Genomic DNA, 21,004 nt, shown 5'->3' with positions numbered 1-21,004 from the left:
GTTGTGGGGAAGGAAGCGAAAGGAGATTGTGAGCCGCTCTGAGACTCTTCGGAGTGGAGGGCGGGATATAAATCCAATATCTTCATCTACCTCACAGGGTGTCTGTTGTGGGGGAGGAAGGGAAAGGAGATTGTGAGCCGCTCTGAGAGTCTTCGGAGTGGAGGGCGGGATATAAATCCAGTATCATCATCATCTTCCTCAGATGACTGGGGAAGGCAATGGCAAACCACCCTGTAAAAACTCCGCCATGAAAACGTTGTGAGAGCAATGTCACCCCAGAGTCGGAAACAACCAGTGCTTGCACAGGGGATCTTTCCTTTCCTTCAGTATCCAAAGACCTCCCAGAGGAGCTTACAGCCCTCCCCACAACAGCCACCCTCTGAGCAATACTCCCTTCTAAGCTGTGGAGTCCTGTGAGCAAAAATTCTACTTTGTGAGCTACTGGCATTAAAGTTGTGAGCTCCTGCATACATTAGTTGGCTCTGGAGCCATTTTTCCTGAGCTAAGACAAAAATGGGTAAGGCGGAAGCTAAAAAAACCTGTGAGCTAGCTCACACTAACTCAGCTTAGAGGGAACACTTCTCTTAACCACTACACTGCACTCCTGGAAGGTGATCGCAGACGTTTTGAGCAACCAGCAGGGAAATTTGCGCTCTCAGAAGGCACATCGGATTCACAAAAACAGGCAATCTTTCTTTTGGGGAAGCTGTTCGGAGACAAACTGTAGGATTGTGGGGGATGTAAATACAGTGCCTCCTTTCCCGCAACAACTCGCCTGGTACCAGCTGCAGGCTTTGGCATGGAAGGGGGCACGACGGGGTGTCCTTTGGCAATTGGCACAGGAGACGGCTGCGGGCGCCTCTCTCCGACATCAGCTGGCCGGATGGGTGTCAGGCAGCCCTGGAGGAGGGAGGAAAGAACACAGACAGTCCGTGAAAAGCATAGTTATACATCCACAGTATTCCAATGTATTTCTCTTTAACAAGTAGTGTATGAGAATAATTTTTTGTATTGACACACTCAAAATAGGGATATTGGCTGTTTATCTCATTACATTTTTAGTTGTTGTTCAGTCGCACAGTCGGGTCCGACTCTTTGCGACCCCCTGGACCAAGTCACGCCAGGCCCTCCTGTCTTCCACCATCCTCTGAAGTCTGCTCAAATTCGTGTTAGTTACATCAGTAACGCTGTCCAGCCATCTCATCTTTTGCCGTCCCCTTCCTCTTTTGCCTTCTGGCTTTCCCAGCATCAGGGTCTTCTCCAGGGAGTGCTCCTTCTCATTGGGTGGCCAAAGTATTTGAGCTTCAGCATCTGACTTTACAGGGAAAAATCAGGGTTGATTTCCCTTAGGACCGACTGATTTGATCTTCTTGAAGTCCAAGGGACTCTCAAGATTCTTCTTCAGCAGCACAGCTCAAAAGCATCTATTCTTCTCGTTCGGCCTTCCAACTCTCACAGCCATACATTACTACTGGGAATACCATCGCTTTGACTATACGGACTTTTATTGGCAGGGTGATGTCTCTATTTTTTATTACACTGCCCAGGTTCGCCATAGCTGTCCTCCCAAGGAGCAAACGTCTTTTAATTTCATAGCTACAGTCCCCATCTGCAATATTTCATATTGTTACATATTGCACCATCATTACATATACTTTGCCCATTTTCACTCTTTTATTGTATTCTTTTTTTCTAATGACAAACTAGAATGATGTATACATGTTAAAAAGTAAATTAGGTGGACAAAAACATCCCTACCTAATGTATTTCTCTTTTAGCTGTATTGACATCCTCAAATAGGGATATGGGCTGTTTATCTCATTACATATACTTAACCCATCTTCCACTATATTTTAATGAATTTTTCTTCTAATGGCAAACTATATGTATGAGGCACGTTAAAAGGTAAATTAGTTGGATGAGAAAAACTTTTGAGAAAGAAATGCCCTCTTTTTCGCCCAGGCATAAGAACATAAGAGAAGCCATGTTGGATCAGGCCAATGGCCCATCCAGTCCAACACTCTGTGTCACACAGTGGCAAAAAATTTTATACATACACACACACTGTGGCTAATAGCCACTGATGGACCTCTGCTCCATATTTTTATCCAAACCCCTCTTGAAGGTGGCCATGCTTGTGGCCGCCACCACCTCCTGTGGCAGTGAATTCCACATGTTAATCACCCTTTGGGTGAAGAAGTACTTCCTTTTATCCGTTTTAACCTGGCTTATAACAATAGAGTGATTGACAGACATTTTCACATTTTGACATGTTACTGTTTTATTGGTTTCTCACACTCATGCTACCCAGATCAAAGATTTGCTCAATTTGTTAATTTTACTATTCTGTCATTTAGAATTTTAAGAACATAAGAGAAGCCATGTTGGATCAGGCCAGTGGCACATCCAGTCCAACACTCTGTGTCACACAGTGGCCAATATATATGTGTGTGTGTATATATACACACACGCACACACATATATATACTGTGGCTAATAGCCACTGATGGACCTCTGCTCCATATTTTTATCCAATCCCCTCTTGAAGGTGGCTATGCTTGTGGCCGCCACCACCTCCTGTGGCAGTGAATTCCACATGTTAATCACCCTTTGGGTGAAGAAGTACCTCCTTTTATCCATTTTAACCTGACTGCTTTACTATTCTGTCATTGGATTTTGCATTCTAAACTACTGCCTACCAGCTCTTTGTAGCTCTGCTCACCGTACCTCATTCCTCATCTGATGCTCAGAGCACAAGAAAGCTGACATTCTGAATAAGACTTTGTTGGTCTTAAAGGTGCCACTCAACTCCTACTTTATTCAACTCCTTCAGACCAACATGGCTGCCCACTTGGATCTAGTCCGTGAAAAGAGTTTTGACAGCACGGTCTAAGAAAAACCAGGGAAACGGCTCGACCGAGCGGGCTCTCAACCCGGCAGCAGTGGCAAAGACGTCTATTGAATCATACGCTGGCGACCATCTGGACCCAATTCAAGGTATCCTTTTTGAAATGAGCAATCCAACCCATGTCAGAGAGTCTCTGGAACAGGGATCCCCCAACACAATGTCTGTGGGCACCACGGTGCCCAATACCACCTTCCCTATTGCCCACTAGCAAGGCTTCCGATTGGCTGCGCAGATTAAAATATTGTTCAAATGGGAGCCGTCCCCACTATTCTGGTTTTCTTCTCTCTCACTCTTCCTTCCCAGGAGATTTTAAAAAATCATCTTTTCTTCTCCCTTACGCTTGGGCTTCCTCTGTGTGGGGGGTTCCACAGCCTCATGCAGCCATTTTGTGCTCGTGTCCACCATTCTGCGTTAGTCACTCCAACGGTGCCCGCAGGCTCAAAAAGGTTGGGAATCCCTGCTCTAGAATCAGCTGCCTGACGCAGAGTGGGTGGAGCATGACCCAGTTAGAATAACAGAATCTTACAGTGAAGGGACCTCTAGGGTCATCTAGTCCACCTCCCTGCAAAACGCAGGAACTTTGCAAATACCTCCCCCCCCACACACACACACACTCCCAGTGAGCCCGTCTCCATGCCCAGAAGATGACAAAAACCTCCAGGATCCCTGGCCAAACTGGCAACAGCATTCCCCTGGGTGCGTAAGAAAGGGCCATGAGAACTAAGCACTGATGCAGCCCTTCCTGCCCTCCTTCTCATGATCTGCCTAATTCACAGAATCAGCAAACCAAAAACCTCTGGGAGTATATGTGATCCAAAATTACAAGGCAGTAATGTCCATATTAGGTGGCCCCGTGGCGCAGAGTGTTAAAGCTGCAGTACTGCAGTCCTCATCTCTGCTCACGACCTGAGTTCGATCCCCGGCGGAAGCTGGGTTTTCAGGTAGCTGGCTCGAGGTTGACTCAGCCTTCCATCCTTCCGAGGTCGGTAAAATGAGCACCCAGCTTGCTGGGGGGAAAGTGTAGGTGACTGGGGAAGGCAATGGCAAACCACCCCGTAAAAAGTCTGCCGTGAAAATGTTGTGAAAGCAACGTCACCCCAGAGTCGGAAACGACTGGTGCTTGAATAAGGGACCTTTCCTTTCCAATGTCCATATTGTGTATCAAAATATTTAATAAACTGGATGTATCATAGAATGCCTCTCAAAGGTATGGTTCACAGTACAACAAATAAATCGATGGTGTCATCTCATTTGGAGTACTGTGTGCAATTCTGGTCACCGCACCTCAAAAAGGATATTATAGCATTGGAGAAAGTCCAGAAAAGGGAAACTAGAATGATTAAAGGGTTGGAACACTTTCTCTATGAAGAAAGGTTAAAGTGCTTGGGGCTCTTTAGCTTGGAGAAACGGCAACTGCAGGGTGACATGATAGAGGTTTACAAGATTATGCATGGGATGCAGAAAGTAGAGAAAGAAGTCCTTTTCTCCCTTTCTCACCCAAAAGGTGATTAACGTGAAATCGCTGAGCAGTCAGGATAAAATGGATAAGAAGTACTTCTTCACCCAAAGGGTGATTAACATGTGGAATTCACTGCCACAGGAGGTGGTGGCAGCTACAAGCATAGCCAGCTTCAAGAGGGGATTGGATAAAAATATGGAGCAGAGGTCCCTCAGTGGCTATTAGCCACAGTGTGTGTGTGTGTGCGTGTGTGTATTGGCCACTGTGTGACAAAGAGTGTTGGACTGGATGGGCCATTGGCCTGATCCAACATGGCTTCTCTTATGTTCTTATATCTTCAAATCCCAAAAATTGTAGATCATGACAGGATTGTTAACGTGTAATTCCTGTTCCATTCATTCATTTCTTCAGGCTTGGGATTTACTAAGAAACCCAGAAATTAATCTGGTGGTCAATTTTGTTTCCTTTCCATGGTACCCGAAGATCTCCACAACTATTCTATAGCCAGCAAAATAAAAGCTCAGTCAGGCTTAAAAACCTCCAAGGAAGGAGAGCCCACCACCTCCCAAGGAGAAAGCCTGTTCCACTGAGGAATCGCTCTAACGGTCAGGAAGTTCTTCCTAATGTTGAGCCGGAAACTCTCTTGATTTAATTTCAACCCGTTGGTTCTGGTCCTACCTTCCGGGGCCACAGAAAACAACTCCACACCATCCTCTCTAGGACAGCCCTTCAGGTACTTGAAGATGGTAATCATATCACCCCCTGCACAATGCAGGAAACTCACAAACACCTCCTCCTAAATTCACAGGATCCTCATTGCTGTCAGATGGCCATCAAGCCTCTGTTTAAAAACCTCCAAGGAAGGAGAGCCCACCACCTCCCAAGGAGGAACCCTGTTCCACTGAGGAACCGCTCTAAACTCACAAACACCTCCTCCTAAATTAACAGGATCCTCACTGCTGTCAGATGGCCATCCAGCCTCTGTTTAAAAACCTCCAAGGAAGGAGAGCCCACCACCTCCTAAGGAGGAAGCCTGTTCCACTGAGGAACCACTCTAAACTCACAAATACCTACCCCAAATTCACAGGATCTACATCGCTGTCAGATGGCCATCTAGCCTCTGTTGAAAAACCTCCAGGGAAGGAGAGCCCACCACCTCCCGAGGAGGAAGCCTGTTCCACTGAGGAACCGCTCTAACGGTCAGGAAGTTCTTCCTCATGTTGAGCCGGAAACTCTTCTCGTTTAATTTCAAACCGTTACTTACCGAAGGGCTTTTAAAAAGAACGGGTGGCAACGGGGGCGGGAACAGAGCGGGCTGCTGCCACGATATGCTGATTTCCATTCCCTGGGGTGGAGCTTTCAGGTCGGCCAGGAGGCCAGTGGGACCAGCAGCCTGACACTGCAAAGAGAGAAACGGTTTTCAGTTCAACGAAATGGAAGGTCAGTGGGAGCGGGGGGATAGGGTTGAAACCAAAGATTTTCAGCCCGGATCCTGCATGTGTTAAGAAGACGACTGCAGATTTACACCCCGCCCTTCTCTCTGAATCAGAGACTCAGAGCGGCTTACAACCTCCTATCTTTAGGCACGGGCTGAGAGAGCTCAGACAGAAGGTGCCCTTTCGAGGACGACTCCTGTGAGAGCTATGGCTGATCCAAGGCCATTCCAGCAGCTGCAAACTGGCTCAAAGCCAGCCACTAGACTTCCTTGGTGGTCTCCCATTCAGTTGCTAACCACAGCCAAATCTGCTTAGCTTCTGAGATGGACAGGTTTCTTACCTGTAACTGGTGATCTTCGAGTGGTCATCTGTGCAATCACACATATGGGTAATCCGCAGGATTGGCCCCGACCTCGGAGAGTTCAAAGCAATCTTGATCGTAGATCTGGCGCGCCTCCCGCTTGTCCTGGGAGGAGTCAGCTACTGCGCATGCCTGGAGAAGGGGGAGGTGCTTAGCCACTCAGTTTCTTCCCGCCGCCGGGTAGGTGGAAATAACTGTGCTAACTAACTTCCAGCAGCGGGGAAGGCTGGGTGGGTCTGTGTGATTGCACAGATGACCACTCGAAGATCACCAGTTACAGGTAAGAAACCTGTCCATCTTCTTCGTGGTCTCTGTGCATTCACACATATGGGTGATTAGCGAGCCATTTCTTCGGAGGTGGGTGCTGGATCTGTAAGAAAATGTAGGATTAGAGTGTAACATAATGATAGTGTTACTCACGGTGGTTAGTCGAAGATCGATCGTAGCACCGCTTGTCCGAAGGAGGCGTCTCGCCGGGCACGAACGTCGAGGGCGTAGTGCGAGGCGAAGGTAGATGTAGAGGACCAGACGGCTGCGGCGCAGATGTCCTCTATAGGTATGCCTTTCATGAAGGCGGACGAGGTGGCCACGGCTCTGGTTGAGTGGGCTCGTATATGTTGAGGGATTGGTTGTTTTGCCAGCTGGTAGCAGAGTTCGATGGCAGCAACAATCCATTTGGAGAGTCTCTGGGTAGATATTCTGCTGCCCTGATTATGGGTAGCGTAAGTGATAAAGAGTCTGGGGTCTTTACGGATTTGGCGGGTTCTATCTATGTAGAAGGCTAGGGCTCTCCGTGCATCCAAGTTGTGGAGTGCCCTTTGTCCCGCGTCCGCGGGGTGCTGGAAGAAGGCTGGTATAATGGACTGTCTTCCCAGATGGAAGGGAGAGACGACCTTGGGAAGAAAGGTCGGGTCAGGTCGGAGGACCACCGTACTGTTATGAAATGTCGTATACGGTGGGTCTGCTCTGAATGCGCAGATGTCACTGGCCCTCTTACCTGTGGTGAGGGCCGTAAGTAATGCCGTCTTCCATGACAGCAGGTGCAGTGGAATGGAAGCCATGGGTTCGAAGGGCGGTTTCATGAGTTGGCTCAGGACTAGAGATAGGCTCCAGGTGGGTAGAACTTGTTTGATTGGTGGGTGAAGGCGAATGATGCCCTTGAGGAAGGCTCTAGTCGCATGGTGAGAAAAAACCGTTGTGCCATCGATGCGGGGGTGGAAAGCAGAGATGGCTGCCAGATGTACCTTCAGGGAGGAATACGACAGACCCGCTCTAGAGAGCGTTAAGGTGTAAGTTAGTACCTGAGGTATGGTGGCATAGTTGGGGTCGAAGTTGTGTTGTGAGGCATAGTGTGAGAAGCGTTTCCACTTAAGTAGATAGGATTTCCTAGTAGATGGTTTTCTGGAATTCACTAGGACGTGACGGACCTCTGGGGGGAAATCTAGAAATTGATTCTCCAGGCTGTTAGCTTGAGTGACGCCGGGTTGTGGTGAAGGACCCTGCCGTCCTGTTGGGAGAGGAGATCCCGTGTTTGAGGGAGCTGGACGAAGGTATTGTTGGACAGGAGCAGCACGGTCGTAAACCAGGGTTGGCGCGGCCACCATGGAGTTATGAGGATGCAGTTTGTGTGGTCTACCTGAATCTTCTGTAGAACTCTGGTGATAAGTGGGATGGGGGGAAAGAGGTAGTGCAGTGTTCCGTTCCAAGTTTGTAGGAAGGCATCCCCCCTGGAGAGGTGGGATGGGGGACCTCTCATGTAGAAGCGGGTGCATTGGGCATTTGATGGTGAAGCAAATACATCTATCTTCGGTTGTCCGAAGACGTTGAAGATCTGTCGGATGTATCGACTGTTGATGGACCACTCGTGGTTGTTGGTCGAGTGGCGACTCAGGGCGTCTGCCTGGGTGTTGTCGGTCCCTGGTAGGTGCACGGCCGTGAGGAAGATGCCCTGGCTTATGCTCCAATGCCACAGTGCGAGGGCTCTCCTGCAGAGTCTGACGGAGGCGGTGCCGCCCTGCCTGTTGATGTAAAAGACTGTGGCGATGTTGTCGGAGGTGACCTGGACGTGCTGGTTCTTTAGCGACGGGAGGAAAGACCGCAGGGCCTTGTGCACTGCGATGAGCTCCAGGCAATTTATGTGGAGAGAGCGTTCGTAGTCTGTCCATTGGCCCTGCACCGTGAGGTCCTCTAAGTGGGCTCCCCATCCCCACTTGGATGCATCTGTGGTTACGATCACCGAGGGCGGTGTCTGTTTGAATGGCATGCCCTTGAAGAGGTGATGTTGCTTGGTCCACCATTTGAGGGATGGCACAATGTGCGGTGGGAGGGTGAGTAGTGTGGATTGATGTTGTGTGTGGGGGTGAAAAGTCCTTACGAACCACATTTGAAGGGGGCGCATGTGCAGCTTCGCAAACCGCAGAACTGCTGTGGTTGCTGCCATGAGGCCTAGCATTCTTTGGAAGGTGAGCGCTGTTTGGGAGCGCTGGGCGATGATAGTGTTGGCCATTGACAGTATGGCGAGTGCTCTGTCCTGAGGTAGGGAAGCCGTTTGCGAGAGCGTGGAGATGTCCGCCCCTATGAACTGAATCCTCTGGGTAGGGATTAGTTTGGATTTTGAGAGGTTGACTCGGAGGCCTAGGGTGGCCAGGGTGGAGAGGGTGGTCGAGACGTCCAGTTGTAGTTGCTCCCTGGAATGGGCGACGATCAGCCAGTCGTCTATGTACGGGAAGATTGATATCTGTTGCTGGCGTAATGTGGCTGCTACTACTGCCATGCACTTGGTGAAGACCCTTGGTGCTGTGGAGAGGCCGAAGGGGAGGGAGCAGAACTGGAAGTGCTGCCTCCCTACGGCGAACCTTAGGAATCTTCTGTGATGATGATTGATTGTTATGTGGAAGTAGGCATCCTGGAGGTCTATGGACGCCATCCATGCTCGTTCTGGGATGAGCGGAAGGATTGCCTGAAGCGTGACCATACGGAATTTCTTGTAGATTATGTGTAGGTTGAGTTTGCGGGGGTCGAGGATGGGTCGGAGTCCTCCGTCCCTTTTTGGTACCAGGAAGTACCGGGAGTAGAAGCCGGTGCGATGGTATTGGGGTGGGACTGGTTCTATCGCGCCCTTGTCCAGCAGAGACGCAATTTCTGTCTGCAGGGGTGCGGACGGGGGTGTGGTGAGGAATCGGTGGTGCCTTGGAGTGGATGTAAACTCTATCAGGTAGCCTCTTTGAATGATGGTGAGGACCCAGGCGTCTGATGTTATGGTCCTCCAGGCAGTGTAGAACGGTTGTAGTCGTGTTGATGGGTTTGGCTGATGAAGGGGGACTGGACGGCTCGGGGCAGGGAGGTCAGAGAGATGGTTTGGATGTGGTTGGAGGTTTCTTGGTTGTTTGGCGTCTGTGCTGAAAGGAAGGCTTGGACTGTGGTGGTTTGCGCTTCCATGAATCCTGTTGTCGTGGGGATCTGGCCCCTTTGTATTGGCTGGACCTCCAGTTCCTTTGTCGGTTGGATTGTGTCAGAGGTTGGGAAACTCCCAGACGTTTCGCCCTCTTCCTGCCATCGTCTACTGACGTGAGGATGTCATCTGTAGATGAGCTGAACAGGCCGAGGCCATCAAAGGGCAGATCTTCCACCTTGTATTTGATGTCTGGTTGGAGGGAGGAGGATCTGAGCCACGCGTGTCTACGGAGTGCTATGGCTGAGGCCAAGGTTTTGGAAGAACACTGTGCAGCGTGCCGTGCAGTGTTGATTTGCTGTTTGCTCACTCTGGCGATCTCTTGCAGGGTAGTGGCGGCTGACTTCTGGGACGCCTCGGGTAGGGATGGTACCAGTGCGCCGAGGGAAGTGGTCAGGTTGTGGGTGTATGCGGAAAAGCATGCCATGTAGTTGAGGATTTTGGTTGTGGCTGTAGTGAGGGCGTAGATCTTTCTCCCGATCGTGTCGAGTTTCTTGCCCTCTCGTTCTGGTGGTACCGGGTGCCTAGTCTGCTTCGATTTCGAAGACGAATGCACGATGATCGAGTTCGGAGCCGGGTGAGTGAATAGGAACTTGGATTCAGGTGCATGTATCTTGTAGAGGGCTTCGACCTTCTTGGATGTCGGCGGTACTGATGCCGGTTTGTCCCATGCTTCTCTGAGTGTTTCTAGGAGGACGGGGAGCATGGGAAGAGATGAGCTGGATGGAAGATCCGCATGCACCAGATCGAATACGACGTCCGAGACTCTGGGGGCGTCCGTATTGAGCTTCAGGTTCAGCGAACTTGCCATGTTTGCCACGAGGTCGAGGTAGGATTTCGGGCCCTCGGACGGCGATAGGTCTGCTGGCTTGGCTATGTCGGATTCTGGGGATTGTAGGTCCGAACCCGAAGAGTGGTCGGAGTCGGAGAGTTCCTCCTCGGATCCGTCGTCGGTTCCCTGGTGCAGGTCGGGCTGGGGCGTTGTCTTGGGAGCCGTGTGTAAGGACTCGAGTGGCGGCGGGAGTTTCGGTTCGGCGCCGAGATTCGTAAGGTCGTCATGGTGAAGCGGTTCGACCGATGCGGAATGGAGTCTGTGTGAGCGATCTCGGTCGCGAGGAGACTCTTGGTAGCTGTGGTAATGTCGATCGTAGGATGGTGATCGTCGGTGCCGTCTTCGGTTCCGTGGGGATGGAGACCTGGATCTCGATGGAGAGTAGTAGTAGTGTCTCCCCCTGCGGTGGCTGCGGGAGCGACGGCGGCTGCGGGACCTGGTGCGGCGGCGACTGCGGGACCTGGTGCGGCGGCGGCTGCGAGACCTGGTGTGACGGCGACTGCGCGACCTGGTGTGCCGGCGACTGCGGGATCTGGTGCGTCTGCGACTGCGAGACCGCGGTCTGGTCGGGAGGACTCTCGGGGTCGAGGGTTCTCTGGTGAGCGCGTGGGCGTCTACAGGGTGCGAGAGATCTAAGAATTTAGATGGGTCGAGGATCCCAACGGATGCGGTAGAGTGCGTATCCAGCAGTTGGTCTGGTGGGGAATTCGGAATGGACGGTGACTTGGATGAAATGCGGATGATTTCCAATGGAGTGATTGATGGTGTTGCTGTCGACTTCGATGTCGGAGTCTTCGGCAGCGATCCGGAGGCAGTGGCGCTCGGGTTCGGGGTCTTCGGCTTGGTGGTCGGGTTCGAGACCGAGTCGAGAGGTCGGGTCTTGTGCTTCTTGGAGCTCACGCTACCCGTCGGGTCCGAGTGGGCGGAATCGGAACGGCGGCGCTTCTTGGGGTCGTCCGACTTCTTGGAGTGCTTGCCGGTCTTAGGCTTACTGGGACTCTGTGCCACGGAAGCTGCCGACTGCGTCTCTCCCACGAGGTGTGGGGAAGATGGCGCGGGTTGTTTTTGTCCGCCATGCGGCATGGCCGGTCGGAGTGTGGTTTCCATGAGGTGGCTCCTGAGTCTCGCGGCGCGGTTCTTGCGGGCCTGTTTGCCAAATTGGCTGCAGTGCACGCAGGAGTCTGGACGGTGGGCCTCTCCAAGGCAGAACAAGCACAGAGAGTGACCGTCGGATGAGGGGATTTTGGATGAGCAGCTGGTGCAGCGTTTAAAGATTATCTTGTCCCTTCCTTCCATCCGCCCGGGGAGGGGGGGGGGGGAGGGGAAAAGTCCCGAAGAGATAGTAAGAAAAGGCCTTTTTTTTTTTTTTTTTTTTTTTTTTTTTTTATACGATACCAGGTAGAAGTAGAAGATGAAGAGTTGAGGTTGAAGAGAAGGTAGTTGTAGAGATTGCAATGAAGAAGTTGGAGATCAACGAGGAAGGTGCGATCCGGTCGGCGGTAAGGAAGAAACTGAGTGGCTAAGCACCTCCCCCTTCTCCAGGCATGCGCAGTAGCTGACTCCTCCCAGGACAAGCGGGAGGCGCGCCAGATCTACGATCAAGATTGCTTTGAACTCTCCGAGGTCGGGGCCAATCCTGCGGATTACCCATATGTGTGAATGCACAGAGACCACGAAGAAGATCTGATGAGATCAAGCCAGCCTGGGCCATTGGGGTCTGGGCTGAGATGGTTTTTAGTTCAACAAAATGGAAGGGGGGGGGGGGGAATAGGGTTGGACCCAAAGATTTTCGGCCTGGATCCTGCCTGCGTGGAGAAGAAGGCTGCAGATTTACACCCCACCTTCTCTGAATCAGAGACTCAGAGCGGCTTATTATTTATTATTTATTTATTACTTTCCATTTATATCCCACCCTTTCCGCAAGCGGACTCAGGGTGGCTTACAACATTATAAAAACAATCAGTCCAATAAAACATATAAAGCCATAATTTACATATCAACTTTAAAACCATTCTATAGCGCTATTTCAGTCCAGTATAGGCGGTATTGACTTCTCGACTATGATCGCCAGCATTCTGTAGGATGTCCGGTGGCAGCCCCTTTTCAATTAGACCTCTTAAGATCTCCTTTATCTTCTCCCCCGACAACAGACATCCTGTGAGGTGGGTGAGGCTGAGAGAGCTCTGACAGAATCTGCCCTTTCAAGGACAACTCCTACGAGAGCTATGGCTGACCCAAGGCCATTCCAGCAGGTGCAAGGGGAGGAGTGGGGAATCAAACCTGGTTCTCTCAGATAAGAGTCCGCACACTTCACCACTACACCCAATTGGCTCTCTGAAGCGCTGACAAGTTGCCGCTGACTTAACGGTGGCCCCATAGGGTTGCGGCTGACTTAACGGTGCCTTTTCGAGGCAAGAGAAATGGAGGTGGTTGGCCACCGCCTGACTCTGCACAGCTGCCGTGGACTTCCTTGGCGGTCTTCCTCCAAGGGCTAAGCGGGGCCTCCCCCGCCTAGCTTCTGAGACCTGATGAGGTTGGGCTATCCGGGTCAGGGCAAAGACTAACAGAGGTGGTTTTCCACGGCTTGCCTCTGCGCAGCAACCCAGGACTTCCTGCGTGGTCCCCACCCAAGTACTTAACCAGGTTCGATTCTACTTCGCACCTGAGACCAGACAAGCTCAGGATAGCCTGAGCCGCCCAGATCAGGGCAAAACTACTTGAGGTCCAGAGAGAGGGTGGGGCTCTTGGTGGTAGAAAATGCTTGTCAGGTTGCCACCAACTTATGGTGACCCCCCCTTACAGCCAGGGGTGGAATTCTGCAAAAGAGCAATGGCAGCAGAATATATAGAATACAAAAATATCAAAAATATTGTGCAAAACACACACTCTTGAATAGTTTATACAAAATTAAGTAAATTGTATTATATCATATAATGAACAGCCTACAAAAGTAGGCATACATTCATACAATCAGAAATTAAAGCCAAACAAGAGTCTCAAATAAAGTCTCAAATTGACGGCTTCAATTAAGATACTGAAATGGGCGTTTGAGAGAGAACTTGGCTGGAAGTTTCAGTTGGCTTGCGAGGAAGCTGCAAGAGCAGCGGAACGCAACCAAAGCCGGAGTTTGCGTGGAGGCAAGAATTTTTCCTTCACAGGCCAACAAGCAACGGAGGGACTCCGGTGGAACTTTATTATTGAGTCTTAGTACTCTGTTTGGAAAATTAAGAGACTGTGAGGGGTCCTCCCTGTAATACTTTATTTGAGACTCTTGTTTGGCTTTAATTTCTGATTGTATGAATGTATGCCTACTTTTGTAGGCTGCTCATTATATGATATAATACAATTTACTTAATTTTGTATAAACTATTCAAGAGTGTGTGCTTTGCACAATATTAGGGGTGGAATTCTAGCAGGAGCTCCTTTGCATATTAGGCCACACACCCCTGATGTAGCCAATCCTCCTGGAGCTTACAGTAGGCCCTGTGAGAAGACCTCTGTAAGCTCTTGGAAGATTGGCTGCATCAGGGGTGTGTGGCCCAGGAGTGGAATTCTAGCAGAAGCTCCTTTGCATATTAGGCCACACCCCCCCTGATGTAGCCAATCTTCCTGGAGCTTACAGTAGGCCCTGTGAGAAGACCTCTGTAAGCTCTTGGAAGATTGGCTGCATCAGGGGTGTGTGGCCCAGGAGTGGAATTCTAGCAGAAGCTCCTTTGCATATTAGGCCACACCCCCCCTGATGTAGCCAATCTTCCTGGAGCTTACAGTAGGCCCTGTAAGAAGACCTCTGTAAGCTCTTGGAAGATTGGCTGCATCAGGGGTGTGTGGCCCAGGAGTGGAATTCTAACAGAAGCTCCTTTGCATATTAGGCCACACACCCCCTGATGTAGCCAATCCTCCTGGAGCTTACAGTAGGCCCTGTGAGAAGACCTCTGTAAGCTCTTGGAAGATTGGCTGCATCAGGGGTCTGTGGCCCAGGGATGTAATTCTAGCAGAAGCTGCTTTGCATATTAGGCCACACACCCCGATGTAGCCAATCCTCCTGGAGCTTACAAGGCTCCTTTTTGTAAGCTCTTGGAGGATTGGCTACATCAGGGGTACGTGGCCTAATATGCAAAGGAGCTCCTGCTAGAATCCCACCCCTGCCCACAGCGTTTCCAAGGCAACAGACAAACAGAGCTGGTTTGCCATTGCCCGCCTCTGCATAGCAACCCTGGACTTCCCTTGCTGGCCTCCCATACAAATACTGAACAGGGGGTACCTCTACCTAGATTTTGACATCTAATGAGATCTGGGCCACCAGATTAGGGGCATTTGGTAATGGAAAGTACTGTCCATCCGCAGCCAACTTAGGGCAACCTTAGAGGGTTTCCAAGACAAAGAAGACCACAGATTTATACCCTGCCCTTCTCTCCGAATCAGAGTCTCAGAGAAGCTTACAATCTCCTTCACCTTCCTCCCCCACAACAAACACCCTGTGAGGTGGGTGCGGCTGAGAGAGCTCTGACAGAAGCTGCCCTTTCAAGGACAACTCTGATAGAGCTATGGCTGACCCAAGGCCATTCCAGCAGCTGCAAGTGGAGGAGCGGGGAATCGAACCCGGTTCTCCCAGATAGGAGTCCGCGCACTTCACCACTACACCAAACTGGCTCAAAGCTAGCCACTGGACTTCCCTAGGAGTCTCCCCATCCAATTGCAAACCACAGCCAACTCTGTTTAGCTTCTGAGATCTGATGAGATCAAGCCAGTCCAGGCCATTGGGGTCTGGGCTGAGATCCTGGCACTGCTGTGCGCCCCTCCCCACCAGGTCCCACCGCAGCTGTCGGAGGGAACCTACCTGGTAGGCGTGGTCTGTCTGGATATGGCACAGGCTGGTGGGTGCTGATTGGCTCAGGATGGTCGTAGCTGCCGACGGGCTCAGGGGAGACACCAGGGAAACCTCCTGCTTCAGTGCAATTGCTGGGGGCTGCGGTGCCTCTTCGAGGATGGGGAAAGCGGGGGGCGCCGAGGAGGTGGGGGAAACGGGCGTCAAGCTCGACAGGCCATCCGTGAGGGAGTCCACGTTGACGTCCAGCTCGGTGTAGTAGAAGTCTTCCTCCCCGTCGCTCTGGTCCAGGTCAGCTTTCCGCCTGGGAAGATGTGGAAGAAGAAGAAGATATTGGATTTATATCCCGCCCTCCACTCCAAAGAGTCTCAGAGCGGCTCAGAATCTCCTTTACCTTCCTCCCCCACAACAGACACCCTGTGAGGTAGATGAAGATACTGGATTTATATCCCGCCCTTCACTCCGAAGACTCTCAGAGCGGCTCACAATCTCCTTTCCCTTCCTCCCCCACAACAGACACCCTGTGAGGTAGTTGAAGATATTGGATTTATATCCCGCCCTCCACTCCGAAGAGTCTCAGAGCGGCTCACAATCTCCTTTCCCTTCCACCCCCACAACAGACACCCTGTGAGGTAGTTGAAGATATTGGATTTATATCCCGCCCTCCACTCCAAAGAGTCTCAGAGCGGCTCACAATCTCCTTTCCCTTCCTCCCCCACAACAGACACCCTGTGAGGTAGATGAAGATATTGGATTTATATCCCACCCTCCACTCCGAAGAGTCTCAGAGCGGCTCACAATCTCCTTTCCCTTCCTCCCCCCACAACAGACACCCTGTGAGGTAGATGAAGATATTGGATTTATATCCCGCCCTCCACTCCAAAGAGTCTCAGAGCGGCTCACAATCTCCTTTCCCTTCCTCCCCCACAACAGACACCCTGGGAGGTGGGTGGGGCTGGAGAGGGCTCTCCCAGCAGCTGCCCTTTCAAGGACAACCTCTCCCAGAGCTCTGGCTGACCCAAGGCCATTCCAGCAGGTGCAAGTGGAGGAGTGGGGAATCAAACCCGGTTCTCCCAGATAAGAGTCTGCACACTTAACCACTACACCAAACATGGCTCAGTGGCAGAGCATCTGCTCAGCATGCAAAAGGTCTCTAGTTCAATTCCTGGCATCTCCAGTTAAAAAGAACCAGGTCATGGGTGACGTGTAGGACCACTGCATCAGACCCCGGAGAGCCTCTGCCACAAAATGACACTGTACATTGCCCAGAGCCCTGCAATAGCAGGGACTTAGTGATAGAAACAGGGAGGGAGGAAGAAGAAGATTATGATATTGGATTTGTATTCCGCCCTCCACTGTGAATCTCAGAGTCTCAGAGCAGCCACAATCTCCTTTCCCTTCCTCCCCCACAACAGACACCCTGTGAGGTGGGTGGGGCTGAAGTGGGCTCTCCCAGCAGCTGCCCTTTCAAGGGCAGAGAGCGGCCTACAATCTCCTTTCCCTTCCTCCCCCACAACAGACACCCTGTGAGGTGGGTGGGGCTGGAGAGGGCTCTCACAGCAGCTGCCCTTTCAAGGGCAGAGAGCGGCCTACAATCTCCTTTCCCTTCCTCCCCCACAACAGACACCCTGTGAGGTGGGTGGGGCTGGAGAGGGCTCTCCCAGCAGCTGCCCTTTCAAGGACAACCTCTCCCAGACCTATGGCTGACCCAAGGCCATTCCAGCAGGTGCAAGTGGAGGAGTGAGGAATCAAGTCCGGTTCTCCCAGATAAGAGAGCTCTGGCTGACCCAAGGCCATTCCAGCAGATGCAAGTGGAGGAGTGAAGAATCAAATCTGGTTCTCCCAGATAAGAGTCTGCGCACTTAACCACTACACCAAACAGGAAAGGAGGGAGAGAGGGAGGACTTCAACAGACTAAGAGTCAGCTTCACTATAAGACACTGTTACACATTTGTGGGATCTGCCAACTGGAGACATTGGGAACTAAACTGTCAATTCTGCCAGCGAGTTCCAGATACATTCAGGTGGGCAGCTGTGTTGGTCTGAAGCCACAGAAAAAAATGTCTTGAGTCCAGTGTCACCTTTTAGAACCAACGAAGTTTTATTCTGCGTATAAGCTTAGCCCAGGACAACACTATGTTGGTTATCACTGAGGGTGCCACTGGCCCAAACTTTGTTCCTCTCCCCAGAGATCAGCCTCTGGTCTTCTCTGACGACTTGAATTAACCTCACTCCCCCTTTCCCTCCTCCCCCCCTCCACTTTTCCAAGCTGGATTTCCAAATACAAAACACAGCAGCCTCCAAAAAACATTTCGTGCCTCTTTCTGGCCCAGCTCAACTCAAAAGTTACTAAAGAAAATCCTGGATTTATATCCCACCTCATACTCTGAATCTCTGAGTCTCAAAGTGGCTAACAATCTCCTTTACCTTCCCCCCCCCCCCACAACAGACACCCTGTGAGGTGAGTGGGGCTGAGAGAGTTCTGACAGAAGCTGCCCTTTCAAGGACAGAGTCTCAGAGCGGCCTACAATCTCCTTTATCTTCTTCCCCCTCAACAGACACCCTGTGAGGTGGGTGGGGCTGAGAGAGTTCTGACAGAAGCTGCCCTTTCAAGGACAGAGTCTCAGAGCGGCCTACAATCTCCTTTATCTTCTTCCCCCTCAACAGACACCCTGTGAGGTGGGCGGGGCTGAGAGAGCTCTGACAGAAGCTGCCCTTTCAAGGACAGAGTCTCAGAGTGGCCTACAATCTCCTTTATCTTCTTCCCCCTCAACAAACACCCTGTGAGGTGAGTGGGGCTGAGAGAGTTCTGACAGAAGCTGCCCTTTCAAGGACAGAGTCTCAGAGCGGCCTACAATCTCCTTTATCTTCTTCCCCCTCAACAGACACCTTGTGAGGTGGGTGGGGCTGAGAGAGCTCTTACAGCAGCTGCCCTTTCAAGGACAACTCCTGCGAGAGCTCTGGCTGACCCAAGGCCATGCTAGCAGCTGCAAGTGGAGGAGTGGGGAATCAAACCCGGTTCTCCCAGATAAGAGAGCTCTGGCTGACCCAAGGCCATTCCACCAGCAGCTGCAAGTGGAGGAGGGGGGAATCAAACCCGGTTCTCCCAGATAAGAGAGCTCTGGCTGACCCAAGGCCATTCCACCAGCAGCTGCAAGTGGAGGAGGGGGGAATCAAACCCAGTTCTCCCAGATAAGAGTCCACGCACTTCACCACTACACCAAACTCAATGACGCTTCCCCCCCTGAGACCGTGCTTACCCCAGGTGAATGGTCCTGATGTGCTTTTGCATCCCCGAGGAACTGCTCAACACCTTCCCGCAGTTCTTCCACAGGCACTTGAACATCACCTTGGTTGAGTTCTGGAACAGGACAGCAAGAAAGCACAGACCTGAATCCCGCAGGTCGGCCCCAAGAACCGAGGACTGTAGAATTCCAGGCTAGCTGACAAAACTGCTTTTCTTAGTCCTTGGGAGTTGATTCAGATAAGCTCGAACCGTGAGCCTGACTTTCCTTCTTTCCCAGGGCTGGAATTCTAGCAGGAGCTCCATTGCATGTTAGGCCACTCCCCTCTGATGTGGCCAATCCTCCCAAGAAGTTACAAGGCACTTTTTTTGTAAGCTCTTGGAGGATTGGCTACATCAGGGGTGTGTGGCCTAATATGCAAAGATCCTGCTGGAATTCCACCCCTGCCAGGAGGCGTGAGATGTCCCCTCCAGCTCCACCTTCCGTGGTGATGATTCTGAGTTTGTCTCTGCCTCCTGGGGCCGCCACTTCAGGGTGTAGCTCACCATCCCTCTCGAAATCTGAAAGTTTCCTGCTGGCTCAGAAAGGCTGGAGGAGAGCCTAACCTAGGTCGTTTGCTGCTCCAAATGCCAAGACACTTAAAGCGATAAATATCCTGGGACGAGGTGGTGAAAATGTATATGAATGTTGGAGATAGCTAGGACAAGTCTTCAGCTACGGATCTGATCTATTAGAGAAAACTGGACCGAAAGGAGATTTTTGAAATATCCTTTTTAGAAGAAGAATTGCAGAGTTATACCCCGCCCTTCTCTCTGAATGAGAGTTTCAGAACGGCTCACAATCTCCTTTATTTTCCTCTCCACACAACAGACACCCGGTGAGGTAGGTGGGGCTGAGAGAGCTCTGACAGAAGCTGCCCTTTCAAGGACAACTCCTGCAAGGTCTATGGCTGACCCAAGACCATTCCAGCAGGTGCAAGTGCGGCAGTGGGGAAGAAGAAGACAGCAGATTTATACCCTGCCCTTCTCTCTGAATCAGAGCCTCAGAGCGGCTCACAATCTCCTTGATCTTCCTCCCCCACAACAGACCCCCTGTGAGGTGGGTGGGGCTGGAGAGGGCTCTCCCGGCAGCTGCCCTTTCAAGGACTGCTCCTACAAGAGCTATGGCTGACCCAAGGCCATTCCAGCAGCTGCAAGTGGAGCAGTGGGGAATCAAAACTGGTTCTCCCAGATAAGAGTCCATGCACTTAACCACTACACCGAACTGACTCTCTTTATTTCTGTTTTCTTTTAGATGTTCTAGTTGTAGAAATAGTAAGGTATGGTTGGTGTTCTGATTTCACATGGCTGGAAGATGGTGAAGGTAAAAGATAAGTGAGTGGAGTAACGGTAGATATATACTAAAGAAGGCTACGTTCGAAGGCAATAACTGATTAGCAGGCATTAGGATGGATTACTTTTAGAAGGTATGTGGACTACATGCAACATTCATTAAATCTATATTAGAATAGAATAGAATTATATATTGTATTAGAATTAGGCAACTAGAGTAGCAGAAGCTGCTTATTTACTATATATTGTTTTTATCCCTTTGCTTTATTTTTTTTTTACTTTCCTTTCCCTTTTTACTTTAAAACCCAATAATACTTTATAATAAAAACAAACGCCCAGATGCAGGATTCCTCCCAACCAGGGGCGGAATTCTAGCAGCAGCTCCTTTGCATATTAGGCCACACCTCCCTGATGTAGCCAATCCTCCGAGTGCTTACCAAAAAAAGAGCCCTGTAAGCTCTTGGAGGATTGACTGCCTCATGGGGGTGCGGCCTAATATGCAAAGGCGCTCCTGCTAGAATCCCACCCCTGCTCTCCCGACGCAAAGGGGAGACGGCTCACATCCGACCCCGAAAACCAGAATGGCGTCCCCCCCCGCCCCCTCACCTTCCTCTTCCGAGGGATGGGATCCCCGAACAGGAAGTGAGGCGTTTCAGGCTCCTCGATGTCCGACTGGAGAGACGACAGGAAGCTCGTGGCAATGTCGGTGGACAGAGGCGGCGAGGGTGTGGAGGGGGTGGAAAGGTCGCTCGGCGGGTCCCAGCTCCAGTCCCCGCTGTTGTTGCTGCTGCTGCTGCAGCTCGAGGACATGGCGGGGGCTTCCTTCCAAGGGTCACAGCTGGTCTCTGCTCAGGGAAAAAGCCACTCCCCGCTCAGTTGCTTGTCAATGAAGAAGCAGCAGCTTTGGATTTATATCCCGCCCTCCACTCCTAATCTCAGAGTCTCAGAGAGGCTCACAATCTCCTTTATCTTCCTTCCCCACAACAGACACCTTGTGGGGTGGGTGGGGCTGGAGAGGGCTCTCACAGCAGCTGCCCTTTCAAGGACAACTCCTGCGAGAGCTATGGCTGACCCAAGGCCATGCCAGCAGCTGCAAGTGGAGGAGGGGGGAATCAAACCCCGTTCTCCCAGATAAACAGTCCGCACACTGAACCAC

The 21,004-nt window shown here is 51.2% G+C and overlaps 1 protein-coding gene across 1 annotated transcript in view; it reads right to left on the bottom strand.

Annotated features, from left to right (window-relative positions):
* The window catches only part of SLC2A4RG (SLC2A4 regulator), a 59,245-nt gene that overhangs the window by 2,040 nt on the left and 36,201 nt on the right, over positions 1 to 21,004 (bottom strand). The window contains 5 exon segments of the mRNA XM_060230591.1: positions 772 to 900; positions 5,632 to 5,760; positions 15,285 to 15,576; positions 18,533 to 18,633; positions 20,455 to 20,693. Coding sequence (XP_060086574.1) covers positions 772 to 900; positions 5,632 to 5,760; positions 15,285 to 15,576; positions 18,533 to 18,633; positions 20,455 to 20,693 — 890 coding nt within the window.

This window comes from Heteronotia binoei, chromosome 2 (genome assembly GCF_032191835.1).
Source record: "Heteronotia binoei isolate CCM8104 ecotype False Entrance Well chromosome 2, APGP_CSIRO_Hbin_v1, whole genome shotgun sequence".
NCBI lineage: Eukaryota > Metazoa > Chordata > Lepidosauria > Squamata > Gekkonidae > Heteronotia > Heteronotia binoei.
Note: the sequence above shows the minus strand (reverse complement) of the source record. Positions and strands in the feature narration are given on the sequence as shown.